Source organism: Vidua macroura, chromosome 10 (genome assembly GCF_024509145.1).
Source record: "Vidua macroura isolate BioBank_ID:100142 chromosome 10, ASM2450914v1, whole genome shotgun sequence".
NCBI classification, from domain to species: domain Eukaryota; kingdom Metazoa; phylum Chordata; class Aves; order Passeriformes; family Viduidae; genus Vidua; species Vidua macroura.
The window spans coordinates 9,738,650-9,758,425 of record NC_071580.1 but is presented as its reverse complement, the minus strand read 5'-3'; the positions used below and the strand labels follow the sequence as shown (position 1 = coordinate 9,758,425).

The 19,776-nt window shown below is 38.9% G+C and overlaps 1 protein-coding gene across 1 annotated transcript in view; it reads left to right on the top strand.

Annotated features, from left to right (window-relative positions):
- PSMD1 (proteasome 26S subunit, non-ATPase 1) overlaps positions 1-19,776 on the top strand; it is a 66,737-nt gene that overhangs the window by 5,351 nt on the left and 41,610 nt on the right. Inside the window, exons 6-16 of the mRNA XM_053986107.1 lie at positions 637-780; positions 1,531-1,757; positions 3,138-3,201; positions 4,914-5,042; positions 6,048-6,136; positions 6,749-6,827; positions 7,333-7,506; positions 8,470-8,581; positions 9,185-9,381; positions 9,949-10,044; positions 10,571-10,635. Of these exons, the coding sequence (XP_053842082.1) occupies positions 637-780; positions 1,531-1,757; positions 3,138-3,201; positions 4,914-5,042; positions 6,048-6,136; positions 6,749-6,827; positions 7,333-7,506; positions 8,470-8,581; positions 9,185-9,381; positions 9,949-10,044; positions 10,571-10,635 (1,376 nt within the window). The remainder of the gene's footprint in view (positions 1-636; positions 781-1,530; positions 1,758-3,137; positions 3,202-4,913; positions 5,043-6,047; positions 6,137-6,748; positions 6,828-7,332; positions 7,507-8,469; positions 8,582-9,184; positions 9,382-9,948; positions 10,045-10,570; positions 10,636-19,776) is intronic.

Sequence of the window (19,776 nt, the reverse complement as noted above, 5' to 3'; positions counted from 1 at the left end):
GCAGCTCAGCAGTTGTGTGCAGTTATTCTGTAGTATCTCAATCATATGCCAGACACATAGCTTGAATCCTTTAAATGTTACTGCTTTTCAGTTTACAACTTTTATGTATGTTTGGATGTTTCATATTTCTGTGATGAGTGATAATCATAAGGCATCCATCTTGCTCTCATTGTTCTCTTTGTTGTCCTATGCATTTAATAACTTGCTCATTATAAATCTCTCATTTTTAATTACCTTTCTGAGGTCTAGTAACCAAATTGGTTTCTCAGGCTTGATCTTTTCTTGGTGCATGGTTTGTTTTGCTGACATTTCATGTTAGTGCAGTGAACTTCACTGCATTCAAAACTGATTGTTTGAACAAGAAGGGTGAAGGGAAGATAGGTATTGTACTTTTAAGTTAATGTTTTGCATGTTTTAACTTCTGATTTAAATATTGGTCCTGCATGATTTTGATAGTGTTTTTTCATTAAACTGCAATACACCTGTATATAAGCTTTTCTGAAAATAGGAAACTGTGAAGATTTATATGCACATTTGGTCTGCTTTTTAAAATAGAAAAAGGGTAGCTTTATTTTCCTCTCTAAATCCTGCTTGTCAGTCTAAACCTGTGTTTGATATCCCTGAATTTTATTTCAGAATGATGTTCCTGGGATGCTGGCCTACAGCTTGAAGCTCTGTATGTCTTTGATGCAGAATAAACAGTTTCGTAATAAAGTCTTGAGAGTTCTAGTTAAAATCTACATGAATTTGGAGAAACCAGACTTCATCAATGTGTGCCAGGTAAACTTTTCAAAGTCATCTTTAAAGATAATAAAAAGTTACCCTTCTTTAGGTATATTTGGCTTGACATCTACCTGTTCTCTCTGTCTTTTGTTCAGTTAAATGAAATATCTTTTCCTGGTTGTGTGCTTCCAACATATATCAGAGTGAGACCAACTTGAAAAAGAGATGTAAAGATTGCATATTTGGTCAATTTATAGAGAAAGAAATCCATTCAAAGGCAGTTTGAGGACACAGACAACTCTGACAGAATATTTTAAGCCTGTGTAGGGAGTATCAGATGGTAGGTTCACAGCTTGGAATTTTATTTATTCCTCACAAGAACATTTCCAGTGCTTTGTTTTTTTTTTTGGTAAGCCATTCTCTCAAAGTGTTTAGACAACCAGTTGAGAAGTTACTCAGATGTTCTCAGATCTTTGCCAGTCTGGGTATGCCATGTACACATGACTCAGCGTTATGCCTGTTTCATTTCAGCTGAGACATCCCTACAGAATGACTGGTGCTTCTTCAATATGCTTTTGAATTTCTGTGTCTAGTAGGACAAGTCTTGTTTTTTTATGAAAAGTCTTCTGAGTTTTCTACTGCCTTCAATGAAAGAGAGAAAGGGGGTACCTACCTTTGAAGGGGGTATTCTGTGGAGCAGCAGATAAGGGCATTGGAGTGTTGCCTTGGGTAGTGTTGCTTTCTCGTTCTGAAGTATCTAATGTCTTCTCCTATTTTTTTTTCTGTTCTCCCCTTTCTCCTCTTCAGTGCCTGATATTCCTGGATGACCCACAGGCTGTGAGTGACATCCTGGAAAAATTGGTGAAGGATGATAACCTTCTCATGGCTTACCAAATTTGCTTTGACCTGTATGAAAGTGCGAGCCAGCAGTTCCTGTCTTCTGTCATCCAGAATCTCCGCACGGTTGGAACTCCCATTGCCTCTGTGCCTGGATCCACCAACACAGGCACCGTCCCTGGATCGGAGAAAGACAGGTGAGGAGACTGACTTGAGAGGTGGTGGACTTGTTTGGCTCCAATCCTGCTCTAAGGGAGCCTCATATTCCATGTATGGGTGCTTTTTACAAGCTATCAAGCTACTCCACTTTATTTAAATAATAGGCAAGACATGCTATTTGTTTAAAACAAAATTGTGTATTACCAAAATCTACTGGTTTTTAAGGGGATTTTTCTTTGCAGTTGAGATAAGCACAGAGCAGTTATACTGGGGTTCAGCTAATGAGCAGTAATTCATTAAGCCACGACATGAGTTGCTTGGGAATGCTGATTCTATGTGGTCTTGGAAGCAATTTGCAGAACTAAGGAAGGGAAAAAGCTCATCAGGGAAAAGGCTTATCACAGCTATGTGCAAGTTTGGTATCACATAACAGCTTGTGGGAAGAGTGAGCTCAGATGGTACTGTGGTGTCAACACCACAGTACTTGCACACCTTTTGTACTTGCAGTTAAGAAGAGCTACTTCGAATCGACTTAGAGTTTTTAAAAACATGTTCAGTGGTCAGTATCACAGATCTTAACCACAGGAAGCTACTGTTAAGAAAAATCTAAGTTGGCACTAACCATTCTGTTACCTTTATTTCTTCTTTTGGTGACTTACAGGAGAACTGGCCAATCTGTGCTAAAGTTGCTGGAAGAAGTTTGTTTTCCATCTGCTCTGTAATCACCATAGAATGCTTACTGGTACTTTCAGCAGAGCTCTCATGTCTGTGCACAACCTGCTCCCTTCACTCTCTTTGACAGTGTGTGGTGGAGAATCCTGCATAGATCCAGGCTGGTTGAATATAAGGGTTTATCCAGCTGTGGAGCTGAGTATTTATACTTTTGAATCAGTGACACAGGCATGGCAAGCATTTTCCTCTTCCACTCTTCTTTTCCAGTGAAATAAAAGAAAAGGCACAGAATAATTTGTGTCTGCCTGTGAAGCATTAGAACAAAGTGCTAACAACAGCTTAATATGTTTCATTTCCATGTCAACACTCTAGGATCCGTGCTAATAGTGACAAGCACAAGGCTTCTAGGGGAGGATATAATTACCCTTGATGCCTTGTTTGTTGACCTTGTTTTCTCACCTGTGTCTCTTCATTCCCTACAAGCATCTTTATTTTCGTTGTCTCTGTAGGTGGAATAAGAGAATAGAGTTTTCCAGGCCTTTGTCTCAAGCTCCATGAAAATTGTGTGGAGGGGGAATTTTCTGCTTAGCAGTAAGCTCCAAATAGTCAGCACTTGTTTTATCAAAGTCCTCTTTTCCAGTCATCATCTCCAAATCCTAGGCTGCTCCTTCAGGATAATGTTCAGCCGTAATTACAGTTTGTGACTTATTGCAAGTGATGAATTTTTTATTTTTATTTTATTTCAGTGATGCTATGGAAGCGGAAGAGAAACCAGGAAACACTTGTGCAGCAGGGAGGTCTGCAGAAATTGTGAGTGCTATTTCTGAAACAGACTTTACTTAGTTTTTCTTACATGTTCTCTTTGGATGTCTAGGATTTCTAAATTGCTTTGGCTAATAAAGAATGGAATTCCTTTTCTATGTGCTTGGAGACAAGGTGACAGATGATCTCTGAGGGCCAAAAATCTGACTTAATGTCCAGCAGTTCAGATACTGAAAGCTGTGTGAGAGTGGGAAATGGTCAGAGTTCAGTAGGAATTACTGAGTTCTGAAAAAGGAGACAGAAACATCTGGCTCATGTGTTTGCTTTCTGATATTGTAACAATTAACTCATCCGAAAAGAAAGGGCCTGAAATTCAACTGCTGCTGAGAACCTTAGGGAGTGAATTAACTTGATGCATTTTTTCCCCTCTCTTTCAAAAACCAACTGTAGTTCTGGTTGGATAGAACTGATGCAGTTCTACAGGAATGGCAGGAGGGGATGCTGATGTAACATAGTTTCTTTTCCATGGAGGCATAAAGTTACCTCGGGCCTACATGGTGCTGTGTTGCTGGGCCAGTTGGTTGAAATCTTGTTTAGTTTCTTTTCCCAAGTATTGGAGAAAGTGAGTTCACTTCTAACATGCACATACAGTTGCATTTCAGCATGTAGAATAGTTAATGCAGTTTTGACATTTCCAATGCTGCAGAGTGTTATCAGAGAGGAAGGTAAAACCCAAGACAAGTGTTTTTTGTTTTTTTAATTTTTCCCCATAGTAAATGGTTGCAAACAAAACTTGGGAATGTTTGAAATATTCTTGCAGATCACTTAAAAATTAATTAAGGGCAAACATAAGTGTTTTCTTCAAGTTATATTTCATACAGAAAACAAAAGGGATTGAGTTTCTTGCCCCAGCAAGGAACCTTGACAGTGCTTTTGTACAGGAAAGGTGTCTTGAATCAGTTTCTGTTGCACTAGCTTTGCTGATTGTGCCAAGTACACAAAAACATTTCTGTGCCAGAAATGTTCTTTAGCTTAATCTTCCACAATTCAGAATGCTGACTACAAAGAAATAATTGAGGGAATTAGTTTAAGGTCTGAACTACTCATGCTTGACTAGTCTGTGACCAGCTAACAATGTCAGGACAAAGAACTGCACTGTACTTTTCACCCTGCTCAGAATGAACTTCAGTTTCTACCGATCCATTTTCAACTGTTCCATCAGGAGGAAGGAGACTTTACTCAGAGAGCTCTTGAAGATGAATGTATTAGTTTCCTAGTTCTACTAGCTATTGCTCCAAATAAAGCTTGTAGCTCACAAGAATGGTGCTGCAGCTCAGCACAGGCTCATGCAAAGTATTGTAGCTTTGTGGCTCCTCTGTCTATGAAAGCTTCCATGGAAATACAGGTTCATTTATAAAAGGGTTTGCCTCTGGCAGGAGACTTATTGTCTCTGTAAGGCCAAACAGCAGCTTGCAGAATGTCAGATGTCACCAATATTCTTTTTCTTTCAATGAAAGAATACATTTCTTTTTGAAGAGTCTCTTCTCCCACCAGCACTGCTCTGCACAAAAGATTTGATTTCTGGGAGGTTTGGGCTTGTGCACCGAGGACAGAAACAATGTCTTTTTAGTCCTAAAACCTGATAGGTTTTGGAATATGATGATGGGAACATACCAGAGTGGCTTCTCATTAATTGTATTTTAACAGAGTCATAGTTGGGTTCTCACGGATTTTTTTTTCCTTTTTGCTTGTATGTGAAGAACCCAGAGCCTAAGGACCAGATCTCAAAAATGATTAAAATTTTAAGTGGGGAAATGGCCATTGAGTTACATCTGCAGTTTTTAATACGAAACAACAATACAGATCTCATGATCCTCAAAAACACAAAGGTAAGAGACTTTTTTAAATATGGTTGTCTTGGATTTATCTGATTCATCCTTTGTTGGTTTTGGCCATGCTGCTGTTGTTTGTAATGATAGGATGCTATTAGCATGTTGATTTTTTAATTAGGTTTTTTTAATTGGTTATAACAACTCATCTTTTTCTCACCCTTTTTTTTTTTTTTGGTGGATTTGTTTTTAATCTGTTCAGTAAGATGGGCAACATTTACCCTCCAGCTCCATGTCAGATCTATTGCAGATGCTGCTGGTTGGGAAGGGAGCAGTCAGCCAGGACTATAGGTTACAGTATATTGGTATCTTGGTTGAGATGTTAGGTAAACCCACACCTTCAGCTTGGCAAGGGAATCCTGGTATGTAGTAAAAAACCAATATTTCCATGTGGGAGACAAAACCAATCAGATACTGTAATGTAGTGAATGGAGTAACTGGTTTTGTTTTGGAAGGTGTTACTCAGGGGTGGGCAAATGAAAACTTATAGCTAAATTAGACTCTTAAATACTTACTAGAAACTGTAGGAGAAGTTTTTTTATTTGTGAAATAAGATGCATATCATCAGTAAAAGTAGTAGGGGTTGCTTGTTAGTGGGTTCATCTATTTCAGATAACATTTCAAATGTATTGGAAAATCTTTTCCATCTGCTGATGAAGTGTTCAGGATTCTGAAGTAGAGTTCTGGGAATGGCCTGGAAATGTCAGCAGCACTTGCTGTGCAGTGCTCGGTTCTGGGAAGCAGAGCGGGGTGGTTCTGTAGTTAAGTGGAAATTGGAGTAATCACATCTCTGAAAGAAACTCACATAAAGGATCATTTTGCATGAGAAAGATGGCTAGAGGATATGTTAGAGTGTATTAGCAATCTATTAGCTGATTACAGGGAAATTGCTAGTTAAATTGAGGATCATTACTGTCCATTTTTCTGGTGTACTGGCAAGCTTGTTAAGTGACCTTGGGCAGATCTTTTGCTGAGTGATCCTACTGATTGTTCTTGTTCTTTCAGGATGCAGTGAGGAATTCTGTGTGTCATACTGCAACTGTTATAGCAAACTCCTTTATGCACTGTGGGACAACCAGTGACCAGTTCCTTAGGTAAATCTATGGCAAGGACGCTCCAGTGTAATTTAGAGGTGTTTGAACAACATTGTTGCCCTCTTTAACTTGATACGTCCAGAGTGGTAACTGCAGAACTCTAATGGTGTTAGAGAATTGTTTCCTTTTCTCTATCTTCACAAACTGGCTTTGTTTGACTGCTGACCATATGAGCAGCTTGGAGGATGAAGATCTGGAATTTCTCTTCTCATTGTTTACCAACTAGAGAGTTTCTGAGATGTATCTTTGTACAGTAGAGACTGATAGTACTGAATGACTCTTGTAGGGAAAATACTAGGGTTAACCTTACGAGGGACTTAAGGAAAGCTGCAGAAACTCTGCTAAACTTTCTTCCAGAGAATTAGTGAGCTGCAGATTGAGCAGTTCTCTGTCTTTCAATGAGATCACCCATGTCTAGAAGCTTGACTACAACCAGGCAACCAGGACTGATGAAGGGGAGAGAAATCTAAAGTGGAAATGTGGTTAGCTGCCTTCACTTCTGGAGCTGCTTTTTAGTTTGAAAGCAGTCTTCAGTGCTCTTAAACCCTTTTTGCAGAATTAGGAGCAGGCTGTATGACCTGTTTGTATAACCTTGCTCTTTTCATCTTCTAGAGACAATTTGGAGTGGCTGGCCAGGGCCACTAACTGGGCTAAGTTTACTGCTACTGCCAGCTTGGGTGTTATACACAAGGTAACATTGCATTCATTTCTGTCTGCTCAGTGTAAATGCTTGTGAACACTGAAAACGTGGAAATGGGGATTCTGAATGGTGCCTGCACTCCAGTGTACCTGGCACAACTATAACATATTTTGTGTCTTTGCACTAAAAAAGCTGTGTTTATATTATTTCATCTGACATCCAATATAATTTATGGTATGTTCTGCTGAGAATCAAAAAGGTGCTAGGATAATATGGCTCATGGAGAGAGTATTTTTTCTAACTCCTCCTTTGTGATTTGAACAGATTAGTAGTTTCTAGGTATTAAAATTGCAGGTGGTTGTTAAGTGATTTTGGGACATACCAAAGTTCCTTACTGTAATAACTTTCAGTAAGTTTGAACAGTGATGTGTGGCACTGAAATACTGATTTTAGTGGAGAAAATAATGGCTACAACACATGTTTAAATATTACTTTGCTGTTTTTTCACATTTCACTTCCCACTGTCTTCCCTTCCTGCTGGACACTGGACATCCAGGGTCATGAGAAAGAAGCATTACAGCTGATGGCAACCTACCTGCCCAAGGACACCTCTCCAGGGTCAGCCTACCAGGAGGGAGGAGGCCTCTATGCCTTGGGTCTCATCCATGCCAACCATGGTGGGGACATCATTGACTACTTGCTGAACCAGCTGAAGAATGCCAGTAATGATGTGTGTACTGGGCTCAGCAATGAGCCTTTGTTTTGTTGGGAATATGCAGGAGGGTGCTGGCTGGTTTAGTAGTGGGGGGTAGAGGTAATTAAGCAGCAGTGTGGTACTTAGACCTCCACTGGGTCTTAAAGATTGGTTAAAGGTTGGTTTTAACAACCTGTTGCTTAAGGTTTAAGTAAGATTTTTAGGAAATTCTTACGTACTTGAAAGTGACTGTAGCTTCATCATATTTACTACTTGTTATATCTACTTTGTTTTGTTAGTGGACCTGCAGCATTCTGGCACTCTTATTGTTTACAGCTTAGTTGTCAAGGAAATAAGCCACAAAATGTTTCTGCCAACATGACCTGTAGTTTTAATGCATCTTGCACAATAAGAAGTGTTTTACTTCTGCACTTAGTGTTTGTAGACCTCTAAGAAAAATATAGTTTTAAATTGGGAATAGGTCATTGTCCCAGCATGTTCCCTCTTTCTCCTTGTGGAATCTCATATTACTTTTTTTTTTTTTTTTAATTCCATGAACAGATCCCACTAGTCTTACTGCAAATGTATCCACTGTTAGAGCAAAAGAGGTTGTAGTTTTAAGTGGGTGCCTTTTTACCTTTTTATTTAAAAGCTTCTACTAGCTAGTGGCTTTTATACATGGCACAGATTTATGGTTTTACATAAATCACTCAGTGGGAGAAAAGATTTTGAAGTCACTAGAAAGTCTTCTGTGTTATGTGTTAAGCTTCTGTTATTTACTGTTTATGGGCTTTTGAACTGTTTTTCTTCTATTTTCTGCATCTTTCACTGGACCTGCTGCCTGAGACTGTGAAAGTGGTATTTCTAGCAGGTCAAGAAATCATTTTGGGTTGGTTTGGGGCTAAAAGGTTGCAGGTTTATATTGATAGAAAGATGTCTACTTCAGCTGAAGCCATATTGTTCCCTGCTTTATGACTGAACTTGCATGTGCTTCTCTAGATTGTGCGACATGGTGGCAGCCTGGGCTTGGGGCTGGCTGCCATGGGGACAGCACGTCAAGATGTGTACGATCTGCTGAAAACAAATCTATACCAGGATGATGCAGTGACAGGTAAATGTTCTGCTTTCAAAGCAAATAACCATCTGAGGCCTTATCAGATACCTGGGTTTTTCTGTCATGTTTTTTTTTTTCCCCCAGGTTTTCTGTTAGCAACATAGATAGTTTCTAGCTGTGTTTTACTGACCTTTTCCTGATCATTATGGTTCTTTAGTTATGTGTCAGTAATGTTCAGAAATCCTGTCATGAAAGGCACTGTGGCAAGTTTTGATAAGATATGCTAGGTCTTTAAACAGCCACTTTTTTGCTGTCCTTTTCTTTGTCATATGTTTTTTCTTTAGTGTGGCTGTTCTCCAGAGCCATGTGCTTTTTTGAGCTGAGAGATAGGCTTGGAGAAGCTTGTGGGAGTTACTGCTGCATTGGTGGGGCTCATAGGAAAATGATCCCAGCTCTTGGCCCAAGGAAGCGATAATTGAACTTGGTAAAGAAAAGTACTAAATTGTGGTTACAAACATATTTTGCCATGAATAGTGGAATTGTTAGGCATGGTGATGTCCAGAAGTGATCTATTGGCCTATATCTGGTGTGATTCTCTAGATACAGTATTTATTACTTTTGGGAACAGAGTTGACTTTTTTGCTTTTCTGTGCTTTTTAGGTGAGGCAGCTGGCCTGGCACTGGGGTTGGTTATGTTGGGATCTAAAAATGCCCAGGCTATTGAGGACATGGTTGGCTACGCACAGGAAACCCAGCATGAAAAGATCCTGCGAGGCCTCGCAGTTGGAATTGCTCTGGTCATGTATGGGAGGATGGAGGAGGCAGATGCTCTCATTGAGAGTCTCTGCAGAGATAAGGTAAACTGAGCTGACTCTTGTGTTACATGGCTGGCCTCCTGTCTGTGAATCTCCAGCTGTGGTGGGTTGGCTCTTTAGAACCAGAGAAGTTCTTACATAGGTCTGAAATAGGACTGTTTCGCAAGTTGCTGCACTGTGATCAAAAATACAAGAACAACACTGCTTAGTTGTGTTTTCTTTAGCCTTATACTTGGTCTTCATAGTCATGTGAGAGCAGCAGGCAGTAGATCAAGATGTAGTGGTTGAAAACAGACAAGACTTGCTGTAGGTGGGTCATCTCAAGGCTCTAGTAGTGATTATTGCAGATAGCAAGCAAGAAGCAGAATGTCACCTCTGCTCTATACTCTTTGGCAGCCTGCAGTATGGCAGGTCTCTGTCCCCCTGAACTTGGTAATGACGACTCTGCTTTGGTGATTGTCCTGTCACTTGTCCCAAATAAACAATTAAGCAATGAGGCTGACCTGTGACCTGTTTGCAGGTTCAAGATACAAGAGTGGAAGAGATTTAAAGTTAGAATTATGAGTCACAGTTTGGATGGATGTGAAATATTGATGCTTTCTCTTCCAGGATCCAATTCTCCGTCGTTCTGGCATGTACACTGTGGCTATGGCATACTGTGGCTCAGGGAACAACAAGGCTATCAGGCGCCTGCTGCATGTGGCTGTAAGTACTGTGGCCTTAGGAGCACATAGGAAGAAAGTTGTGGTCAGGAAGCAAGCACATCACTCTCTCAGGTTTTGTGTCTGCAGTGTTAGTATTCTGGTCCAAATCAGATATTGTGAAGTGATGAAAGGTTTACTTAGTATTATGAGTAGAACTAACAGGGCTTTCTGACATTAGGGTAAGTAGACTTTCAGACTTTCAACCTGGTATCACAGAAAAGGAACCTATTAAAAATTAAAATGTGAACCCAAACTACCAGCTAACAGGTTTAGAGTGAATGGTCTGTGTAATGATGGGCTGGAGAAAAAATAAATTTAGCTCTGAAAGATGAGGTCTGTCTGTTCTTTGATTATCTTGCAATTGGTGTGCAAACACAGGTGAGGCTGTTTGGGCTAAGGCTGAACATAATTTTAACTAACTTTCTCTATAATCCTGTCTTCTTGATTAACTGACATCTGGCCTGAAACATTGCAGAGTCCTCAAGTATTTTAACTGTATTCTGAATATCCTGTTTTTCCTTTTGTAGGTGAGTGATGTGAATGATGATGTGAGGCGGGCAGCTGTGGAGTCACTTGGTTTCATTCTGTTCAGGTAAAGTGTCTTCCTTGGTCACTCCTGCAGCCTTCAATTTAATGTCTGTTCTTTTTCAGAAAATGAGTATGCTACTGCTTTCACAAAGTGACTCAACTGCTAATTTAATGAATTCTGAAAAGTTAAAAAACTGAGAGATTGGTTTAGGATTAGAAGCCTTCCTTAATGTTTAGCAGATGTTTAATGAGTCTTTCTGTAGGTTTCCGGACTTGTGGTTTAATTGTCTGAACAGAACTAGATGAAGTTGACAAATAGAATGAAAAATTAATATTTGCAGGATTGAGAGTTAATTAAAAATTAAATATACTGTGCTTGTGCCAAGCCTCTTAAGGGCAGCAGTACTCAGACAAATATACCTATTTTAATTAGATAGCCTAATGGCTATCTAAATTGTTGTGACTTGGATTAAGAAAAAAAAAAACAAAACTGGAGGAGGACCTTGAAATAGTCTTTGTTTCTTAAGTATCCACTGTTAAACTGTGAAAAATTCCTGGGCTTACACTGTAACATGAGCCTATCACAAAATCATCACAATGTTTCCTTTGGTTGTCTAAAGTGAAACCTAATGCTGAAATGGTATTTTGTAATGCCCTGCAGTTCCCTTGGCTAAGGGGTGGTTGGGGAATTAGAAGGCTCCCCAAGGACTGCACCTGCATCTGTTAATACAATAATCTGTGTAATCTGAGCACTGAGCCAAACTGCAGCCCTGAGCCAAACTCATTTGAGTGTGGCTGAGAGGAGTTGCTGCATACTTGGGTCCATAATTTTAACTTAAAAATCGTTCTTCACATCTTCTTTTCGGTTGGTAGCTGTCCTTAAAAGCAGGATGAGAGGTTCTTAAAGATGGGGTTAAAACTTGGGTTACTGATGTGAGCAGTCAGCTTTTCTGTACCAAGTTGTTCCCCACATGGAAGCGATTCTGCGCCGTTCTGCTCTATCTGAAGGATAATGGAACGTGGTTTGCAAAGAGGATAGATTCTCTTAGTGGGCAGCAGGTGTCTCTCAAGTGCTTCTGCTCTGTTACTTCCAAGCAGCACAGCTCATTCCTTGCTGCTTAGGGATCTCTGCCTCTCCTGAAGCCAAGGGGTCTGTTTAGCTGACTTTTGTATCTGTGTACAGAACAAAAATTCCATGCATGTCTTCCATAGTTTCAGGCATCTTTTTTCAAAACAGGTTGTGACAAAGCCCTTTTGAGCTCAGATTTCAGTGTAATTTTTCTTTTCAACAAATGCAAAACACAATTGGACATGGATAGCTCTTACCAAAACGAGAAACCTTCAAGGCTCTGAGCTAAACCATTTACCATGTGCTGGCATCTTGCTGGAACGTCATAGTTCAGGGCCTGTTCTCTCCATGTCCAGCAATGAGGAAATGAGTGACACCATCTTTGACTCTTTCATCTGCTGTACAGTGGTTCAGATGTTATCCTGTCTCTTCCCCTCCCTTCTGGAGACTTGCAGTCCAGAACCTACTGGTGCAATAAGGATGAGCATTTCCTTGTAAATTCTAGTGTCTACCTTTCTTGGTAGTCATGGACTAACACTTTTTAGCTGATTAGCACTGGAGGCAAAAGGTTTATGTTAGGCCGTGGTAGTTGCCCACACTTTTCATTTGATAACTGGTTGTGTGCTCTAGCCCAGATCAACAATGCCAGTGTACAGAGACATAAAGACCAAGTGAGTTGTGAGTTTGTCAGATTTCATGGCTAAAATGATATTTCTTTCTTAGGACTATTGTTTGTTGAAGTCTAACTGGATTTACTTGTAAAGGCCACTAACACAGCATTGAATACTGGCAAAAGTCAGTGATTTGTCAGCTCCTGGGTATACAGAGCTTCTGAATGAAGTGTTTTGTGATGGGAAGTGATCAGGTCTGAGACACAGTGGGCTAAATCCCAAAAATTAATCTCATTTTAAGTGAAGGAAACATGACTGAAGGTCCTATGAAAAGAGTTCTCATTGAATTCTTTGTATGTGGTTCCAGAAAGGGAACTGTGAAGTCAGGATTGAAATAAGAGAATACATTTGTTTAATGCAGTCTGCATTTTTTCTTGGGGAATTCATGGCATTCATGAGGTTGAGTATCCTGGAGGTGTGAGTTGTCTGCTGGATTGTATGCTTTAGCAGCCTCAGACTTGTGCTTCTGTCTGTTCCTCCTATAGGAATAGTACAATCCATATAAGGGTGGAGGTTACACAGTCACAGGATGATAATTTCCTTAAAAGCACCATTGCTTGAACATGACAGAACTACAGCCCACAAACTCACATTATGTCATAAATATCCAGTTTGTTTTCTCCTGTTGTTACAACTATCTATGAATAAATGTTCTTCCTCTTGGATTTGAACTAAAAGTGTTGTAAACATCACAAAACTGCTAATTTTAGGTAATGCATCTGCATAGCAGAACATTCTGTAAGGCTTTGCTGTCCTTGTTTGCTGTCCTTGTTTTCCTCTGAGTCTTCCTTGTTATCACATGCATACAACCCTTCATACACTCACTCAACAGCCCATCTTGACTTTTATTGTTGGTAATGAAAACAGCTCAGTATGGAAGTAAAATGTGATAGAACATAATGTAATAAAACATGACATTTAATTTTTAGAGCCTTTAATAAGGTTTTACTTGAACTTGAAGATTAAGTCTTTTATATTTTTTTAAGCATGGTAATTTTTTTTATTGGGCTTTTGAATTATTGGAAAAATATACAAAAGAATGTAATGTGGCTTTTTTCATTATTCAGAATTCATGAATCAAGATTTAGATAGAATATTCTAGTCTAGGTTCTTAAGTTTTACCTAAGAATTGCAAGATTAAAATTTCCAGTGTGTTATGAAAGATAATAAATCACCCAGTTACAATCCCTCCAGGATTGGGGGAGCAGGGATTAGTGCTGCTGTAACAGTTTCACTCTGGGATATTGGATGTACACTTGCCTGGCTGTGGGAATGTGTGCAGTCACCCAGGTGAGCAGAGCAGTATCAATCACATTGCTGGAGTGCAGAATACATATTCAGGTCCTATTCATATAGCATAAAAACTTCCTTGTCCTATTCTTGGGCTCCCCAAAGCTTTCCAGGGGATCTTGTATGTAGAATTGAACTTTGACCAGCAGAGTTGCTGCTGTTAATTCTGGTTTTGCTGACTGTTAAGGAGCAGTCCATAGGTTCAGACTGGGGATGGAAAGCACAGCTTGCTGGCTATAGGATTTGGTGTGGTTTTTTTTTCCTTCTTGGCTTAGTCCCATACAAAAATTAGGCACTAGTTATGGATTTTGGAGCAGATAATTTTCATGCCACTATATTAAATTAGAAGAAAATGTTCTGGTGCAAGAGAATTGTTTCAAAACTGCCTCCTCTTTTCTTCCTTTTGCCATCTAAAAAAAACAGTCAAAATTGTGTGGAGCAAAAACTTGAGACTTTAAATCTTCTCTCTTTTTAAAAATGGCCACCTCTTACAGGAGGCACTTCTAAGTAAAATGTTATTGTGAAGTGATACAGAGTCACTGATAAAGCTTTGGATGTTTGGAGCTTGCAGTGTGGATGCAGGGCTGAACAAGAAGCTGTGTTGTGAAATAGGAAGAAGAGCAATGATGTATTGACTTGGCTACTGTAAGGTGTCTCTGTTTTCCCAGTCCTCATCTTTTTGCCAGTGATCACAGATAGCAAACTTACCTAATTGTTGATGTTTATATACTGGTGGTTCTTTCTGCTGAAGTGGTTTATGAAATATTTATGATTGTTGGAAAACAGCATTTAAAGTGCCTGTGATTTCTGGTCAGCTTTTTTTAAAGATTATGATGATGCAATGGAAAACATGATAAATTTTAAGTGTTTTGCTTTTTAAAAATGGAAATACTTATTTTTATAATAATTTTTAGGTCATGAATTGATCTTTGTTGGTATTGCAGAGTGAGATATGATTGGATTATGTAGTCAGCCTTATTTTTACATTGTTAGAGAAGTGCTGCAGAGTATCTAAACACTATATACAAAATGAGGAGGTAGATGTTTTATGGATAGAACAAATCTGATTGGGAGAAAGCTTCAATGTGGGATGGAGCAGTGCTTGCAAACATGAACTAAAAATGTTTAATGCTCTCATAGCAGTTGTTAAATCCTGGGGAATGGGAGTCATGGGGAAGTTGAGTTGTAGGACGCTGCTTTTGTCTTCATGCAATACTGTTGGGAAAAGGCTGAGGGCAGGAGAGGGAACAATGCAGCCTCTAGAGAGTCCCAGAAGGAAGATGTAGTCTCAGCTGATAACTGTAGGCTACCCAAACATGAAGAACTCTGCATGGCTTCTGTTCAATTTTTCATTTTAGGATGATGCAAGTGAAATAGTAATGTTTCCTGCTTTTGTATGCTTTGTGTTTACATAGCCTTTGGTATTTTAAGGCTATATATTTGTTGTAAGGCAAACAGATCAGACACTTGGATTTTATTCCAGGAAGACTGGGACAGTTTGTTTTCTTTATATCTGCTAACCTACCTTTATCCAGAAGGCAGATAGCAGATGATCTGGGTAATTGAGTGTGAGGCTGACAGTCACTCTAATGTGATCTGCACTAATGACTTTTTCAATGTTTTAATTGTGAAGAGGAATGTAGTGAAATGTATCTGCTTGTTAATTCTTGCATAGGAAAGATTAAAAGGGTTTTGTTTACAATCCAACGCATTTTATCTTGTCATATTCAGTCTTCCTGGGAGAGGAGAAGGAAGGTCCCTTTCAAAGAAATAGTAGCAGAAATCTTACTATAATCAGAAGAAGCCTTAGACTTTGACTGAAGTTGTGCAGAGTTTAATGAATTTGAAAATGAGTTGCCATTACCCGTGTAGAGCATTTGTAAAGAGGATCCTTCAGAGAGTAAAAAGCTCTTAATTTTTAAGAGTGTGATGTTGTTTTTCAGAGGCTGGAAAGGACCTGAATACCTGGATGCAAGGTATTGTAGCTGTGGCTTGACAAATAGGGTTCACATGAATTCTTAAAAATAAGAGTAAAAATGGACACTTTTAGCAAGCCATCTTTCCTATTTTTTGTACCTAGCTTCTCATTGTAAAATAAAAGGGCTTCCTCTCCTCTGCAGGGCAAAACTCTTCCTTTTCCACCAGAGAAAACATTGTTTCTCATGGGAATGGACACTGATAGTAAACACCATGTTGTTATGCCAAGGCAAAATTATGGAAGTTACTTCTGTCCTGACTATTGCTTTTGCCATGTTAATGGTTCCCTAGAGAGCCAAAGGGGAAGTGAAACAAAGGAGGGCTTCTGAGCAGTTGTACATAGGCATCTTTATCAATATGAAGAAAAAAGTCTAATGCTTCGTGGTAATATTAAGTCAGTGTTGAGAACTGGCCAGAACTCTGGGACTCTTGGCTCCAGCTTGCAAGGTCAAAAGCCAGAAGAGCTCTGGTAATGTTAATGTGTCCCAGGTTGCTCAGTGTGCCTTTACCACGTTTACTCTGCTTACTCTGCTTTGCTTTTTAAGTCTGATGTTACATACAGCAGCCTAGAAAAAGATTTAGGGGAGTTACGTTTTTGTTTTCTTTAACCAGCTTGCAGTGATGTGGATGTTTCCACAGTATGAAAACTGTGTAGAAAAGCAACACTTTCTGTGAAACACTGTTAAAAAATCCTATGTGCCTCTTGTGTGCAGGTGATACAGCACCAGTTTGTAGCATCAGCCTCTCTTCTCAGTGCCTTCTGCTTTACACTTGATTTTAACTGTATTTACATTTGAAATTTGATATTAGTATGGCCTAGTGTGATATAGTCAGGAAGAGTTTTATACTTGTAGGATGTAAGATAACTGAATAGTACATTTTTCTAGCTGCCTGTAAGTTTCCTGATAGCTAAAGGCCTGCAGCTTATAGATGGTTTAGGACTGGCTTCACAAAATGCATTTTACATCATATCACTAGCTGGGATTAGCTGAATTTCTTGCTTCTCTGTTTCTGAGTGAATTAAAAGTTGGGATATCTTTTTGGTTAATTTGTCTGTTTCATGTGTATTTTGTGGCAGCTTTGTTTAGTTTTTTTTGTAAAGTAATCCCTTTATTTGCATTTCAAGATACTTATTCTGTTAGGCTTCGAACTCCATTATTTTCCTCTCTGCAAGACTGCTGAGTCCTTATGTGCATGTCTTTGCTGTAATTTTTAATTAGCTAGGCAGACAGAATATTGACTGAATGTCTCCTAATGTATTTTAAATAATTAAACAACAAAACAACCACCATACTTGTCTCTTATTCTTCTAAAATGTTCTCCCCATAGTGCTTGGATGTTGCAGATCAGCTTTGACTTTTATCTTGCTTTTCGGTAGTTTAAAAAGAAATGAAATATGCCAGATAAAGGTCTTTGTAATAATGAGAAAAGTTGAACTAGGTATCTCTAAGTTATTATTTTATGGACTTTATTATTTTGTTATTTTATAGCCTCTATACAATAATAACTTGGAGTTATTATTGTATTGAGACTATAGAGCTGGCCAGGTGGGTGATTTGGTGTGGGTCAGATTTGGAAAGGCAGCATTTTGCTCCAGAGAAAGGAATCCCTCTTTTTATTTGTGTGTGTTAAAGGGGAAGTGCATGACCCCTTCCTTCTATAAAAATGTCTTGTGTTCTACAGCCAAATGACTGCAAAGGTTTATCAGTTATTATACTGCTATCTTCATGAAAAAGCGGTAAAATATTATAATGCTATGAAAATACTCTCACTTTGCAGACAGCATATAAAAATATATTTTATAAATTTGTGTTACCTAAAGACAATACTCATTGTATTGACCTCCTATTGTGCTTGTTGATGCCACAAGAGCATTGTTGTCTGTAGTTACCATACAACAAACTGATGCTTTCTTACAGGAGCTTGCAGTGACTCTTCCATCATGTCTTACTAATGAAGGTGATGTCTTTGTTCAGAGCTGTTCTTGTAGATACAGTTGCTAAAACAAGAACTCCACTGTCCCTTATGTTTTCTTATTTAATAGTTCTGCATCTTCATCTTTTTTTCTTGCTCTGTCCTGCTTTCCAAGGCTGTTACCTGAATTCTCAGCGTGTTTGCCTTGTAAATGGACAAGCTCTGAGCAATATCTTCTTGCACTTAGCATGCTAAGTGAAAAGTGGAAGCACGGAATGTGCATGCTTTCTTGGCTGATGTGTTTCTGTCTATGGAAAAATTTTCTTTGCCTGTAGAAAGACTGGATTTTTGATTAGTCACTAGTCCTTTAGACTGAGGTTTGTTGTTGCTGACTGAACTCAGTAACCTGGAACATGCTGAGCTTCTATTTACAGTTACTAAAATTGAGAAACCTGTATACCGGCTTGAGAAAATACATCTCTGTTGGGTGAGGCTTTTTCAAGGATGATTTCTTATTGGTGGAGGTCTAAGCACTGATTGCAAAGAGGCCTTGGAATCTTTCTCTGTGGGACATTTAGGGCAAATTACTCCTTGAGTAAGACAGGTTGCAGACTTGACAGCTATACAAGAACAGGGTCAGACAGAAAAGAGCTGAGTTACCTCTCAGTTTTGCTATATGCTGTGAGCCAGCTGTGATGTTTCTGCTGGAAAGGGAAAATATAAGTTGCTGAAAGTAGGTGATTGCTGCTTGCTATAGGAACATTTTTTGTTTAATTAATATGGATTTATTTAACTATCAAGAGAATTTTCAAAGATGGCTATTTCTTGCTTTCTGACTGCTGGGCAATAACCCCTCAGGAATGATGTTTGCCTTTTGGTGTTACTGCTCATGAAGGTGTCTTTTACAGCTATCACAGTCCATCCATTCCGGCTTTTAACTACAAAATCCTCCTAAACAAATTTTGATTAAGTGAAGAGGAGGGAGAGCAGTTAGAATTTACTCTGATTTAAGTGGCTAGTGATTATCACAAAAAAGGGGAGGAAGAAGACAGTACCACAGATGTATTTTTAATGCTTTTGCCTGAAAATCTCTGGCAGTTGTTACAGTAGGCTCTGTTTTGAACTTGCATATATTTTAAATTAAATAGATATAAATAAATGTTGGAGGGACATGTTAGCTTTAGTACTTTCTGTTCTGCAGATGAAAAAATCCTAAGCTTTTTGCTGTACATAATTTTATTGTAACCAAAGAATGCTGAAAATATCAAAAATGAAAACAAAGTCCAAGCTGAAAATTTTACTGTAAATGGAAACTGTGGAAAAAATGGTGAGCTGGCTGCTTGATGTAAGAATTCCAGTACTTTGGGGAAATCAGACTTCTTTTCCCAGGGAGTCTGGAGCTGTCAGAAGTTTCTAATTTCCAAAATAGCAGACTCTGGTAGCTTTTATGGATTGTGAGGACCAGTTATTTCTAATAATTTTGTGGTCATACTAAAGTCTTGAGCATGTTTGAGAGATTGCAAACTGGGACCTGTAATTGGCCATTAGTCCAATTAAATAATTTTGAGCTCAGCTAAACTGTGAATATGTGCAGGTGTAGGCAGTACTATTGTCTCTGCTGTCTCTTAAATATTTGCTCTTATTTTCTTATGAAGTAGCTGTTGTGTCTGTGATTTCTCTACTTCCTATGAACTACATTGGATGAAGGGAGGCTTTCACTGAAGTTTCCATGGTCTTTAAAAAGGAAGCTTGTTCATATAAATTATAGGGATGTTCCAGGCATTGTGTATCCTGTTTTTCTTCTGATAACTTATTGTGTGTTGTGTTATTTTGATTAAATAATTCATTTTCTTAGTATGAAAAGAAAAAAGGGCAGTTTTCGGTGCATAATGTGGCAACACTGAGCTTATGCATATGTAATGGAGATGAAATTCAAGTGGGTGAAATTCTACCCATCCCTACAGTAAAGGGATAATTTCCATACATGGAATTTTTAATCATGCCTTATGGAATGGGCTTGTACATGAGTCTCCAGAGTGAGTGATTCTGCTTGTGTTTTACACACCCTTGGAGAACAAGGAAAGCTCCTATGTGGATACATTCCTCTGCTGAGACTGAGTATCTGTAGGAGGGAACGCAGTGAGCTTGTGTCCTGGTCTGTTTACAGAGATTTAAATTGAAACCAGTGAGCTTGTATCCCTCTGCTGCTTCCATTGTAGAACATCAACCTACAGAGTTTTGTCTTCTTGCCAGAGCAAATGTTAGAGTAGTGTTTGTACAGAAG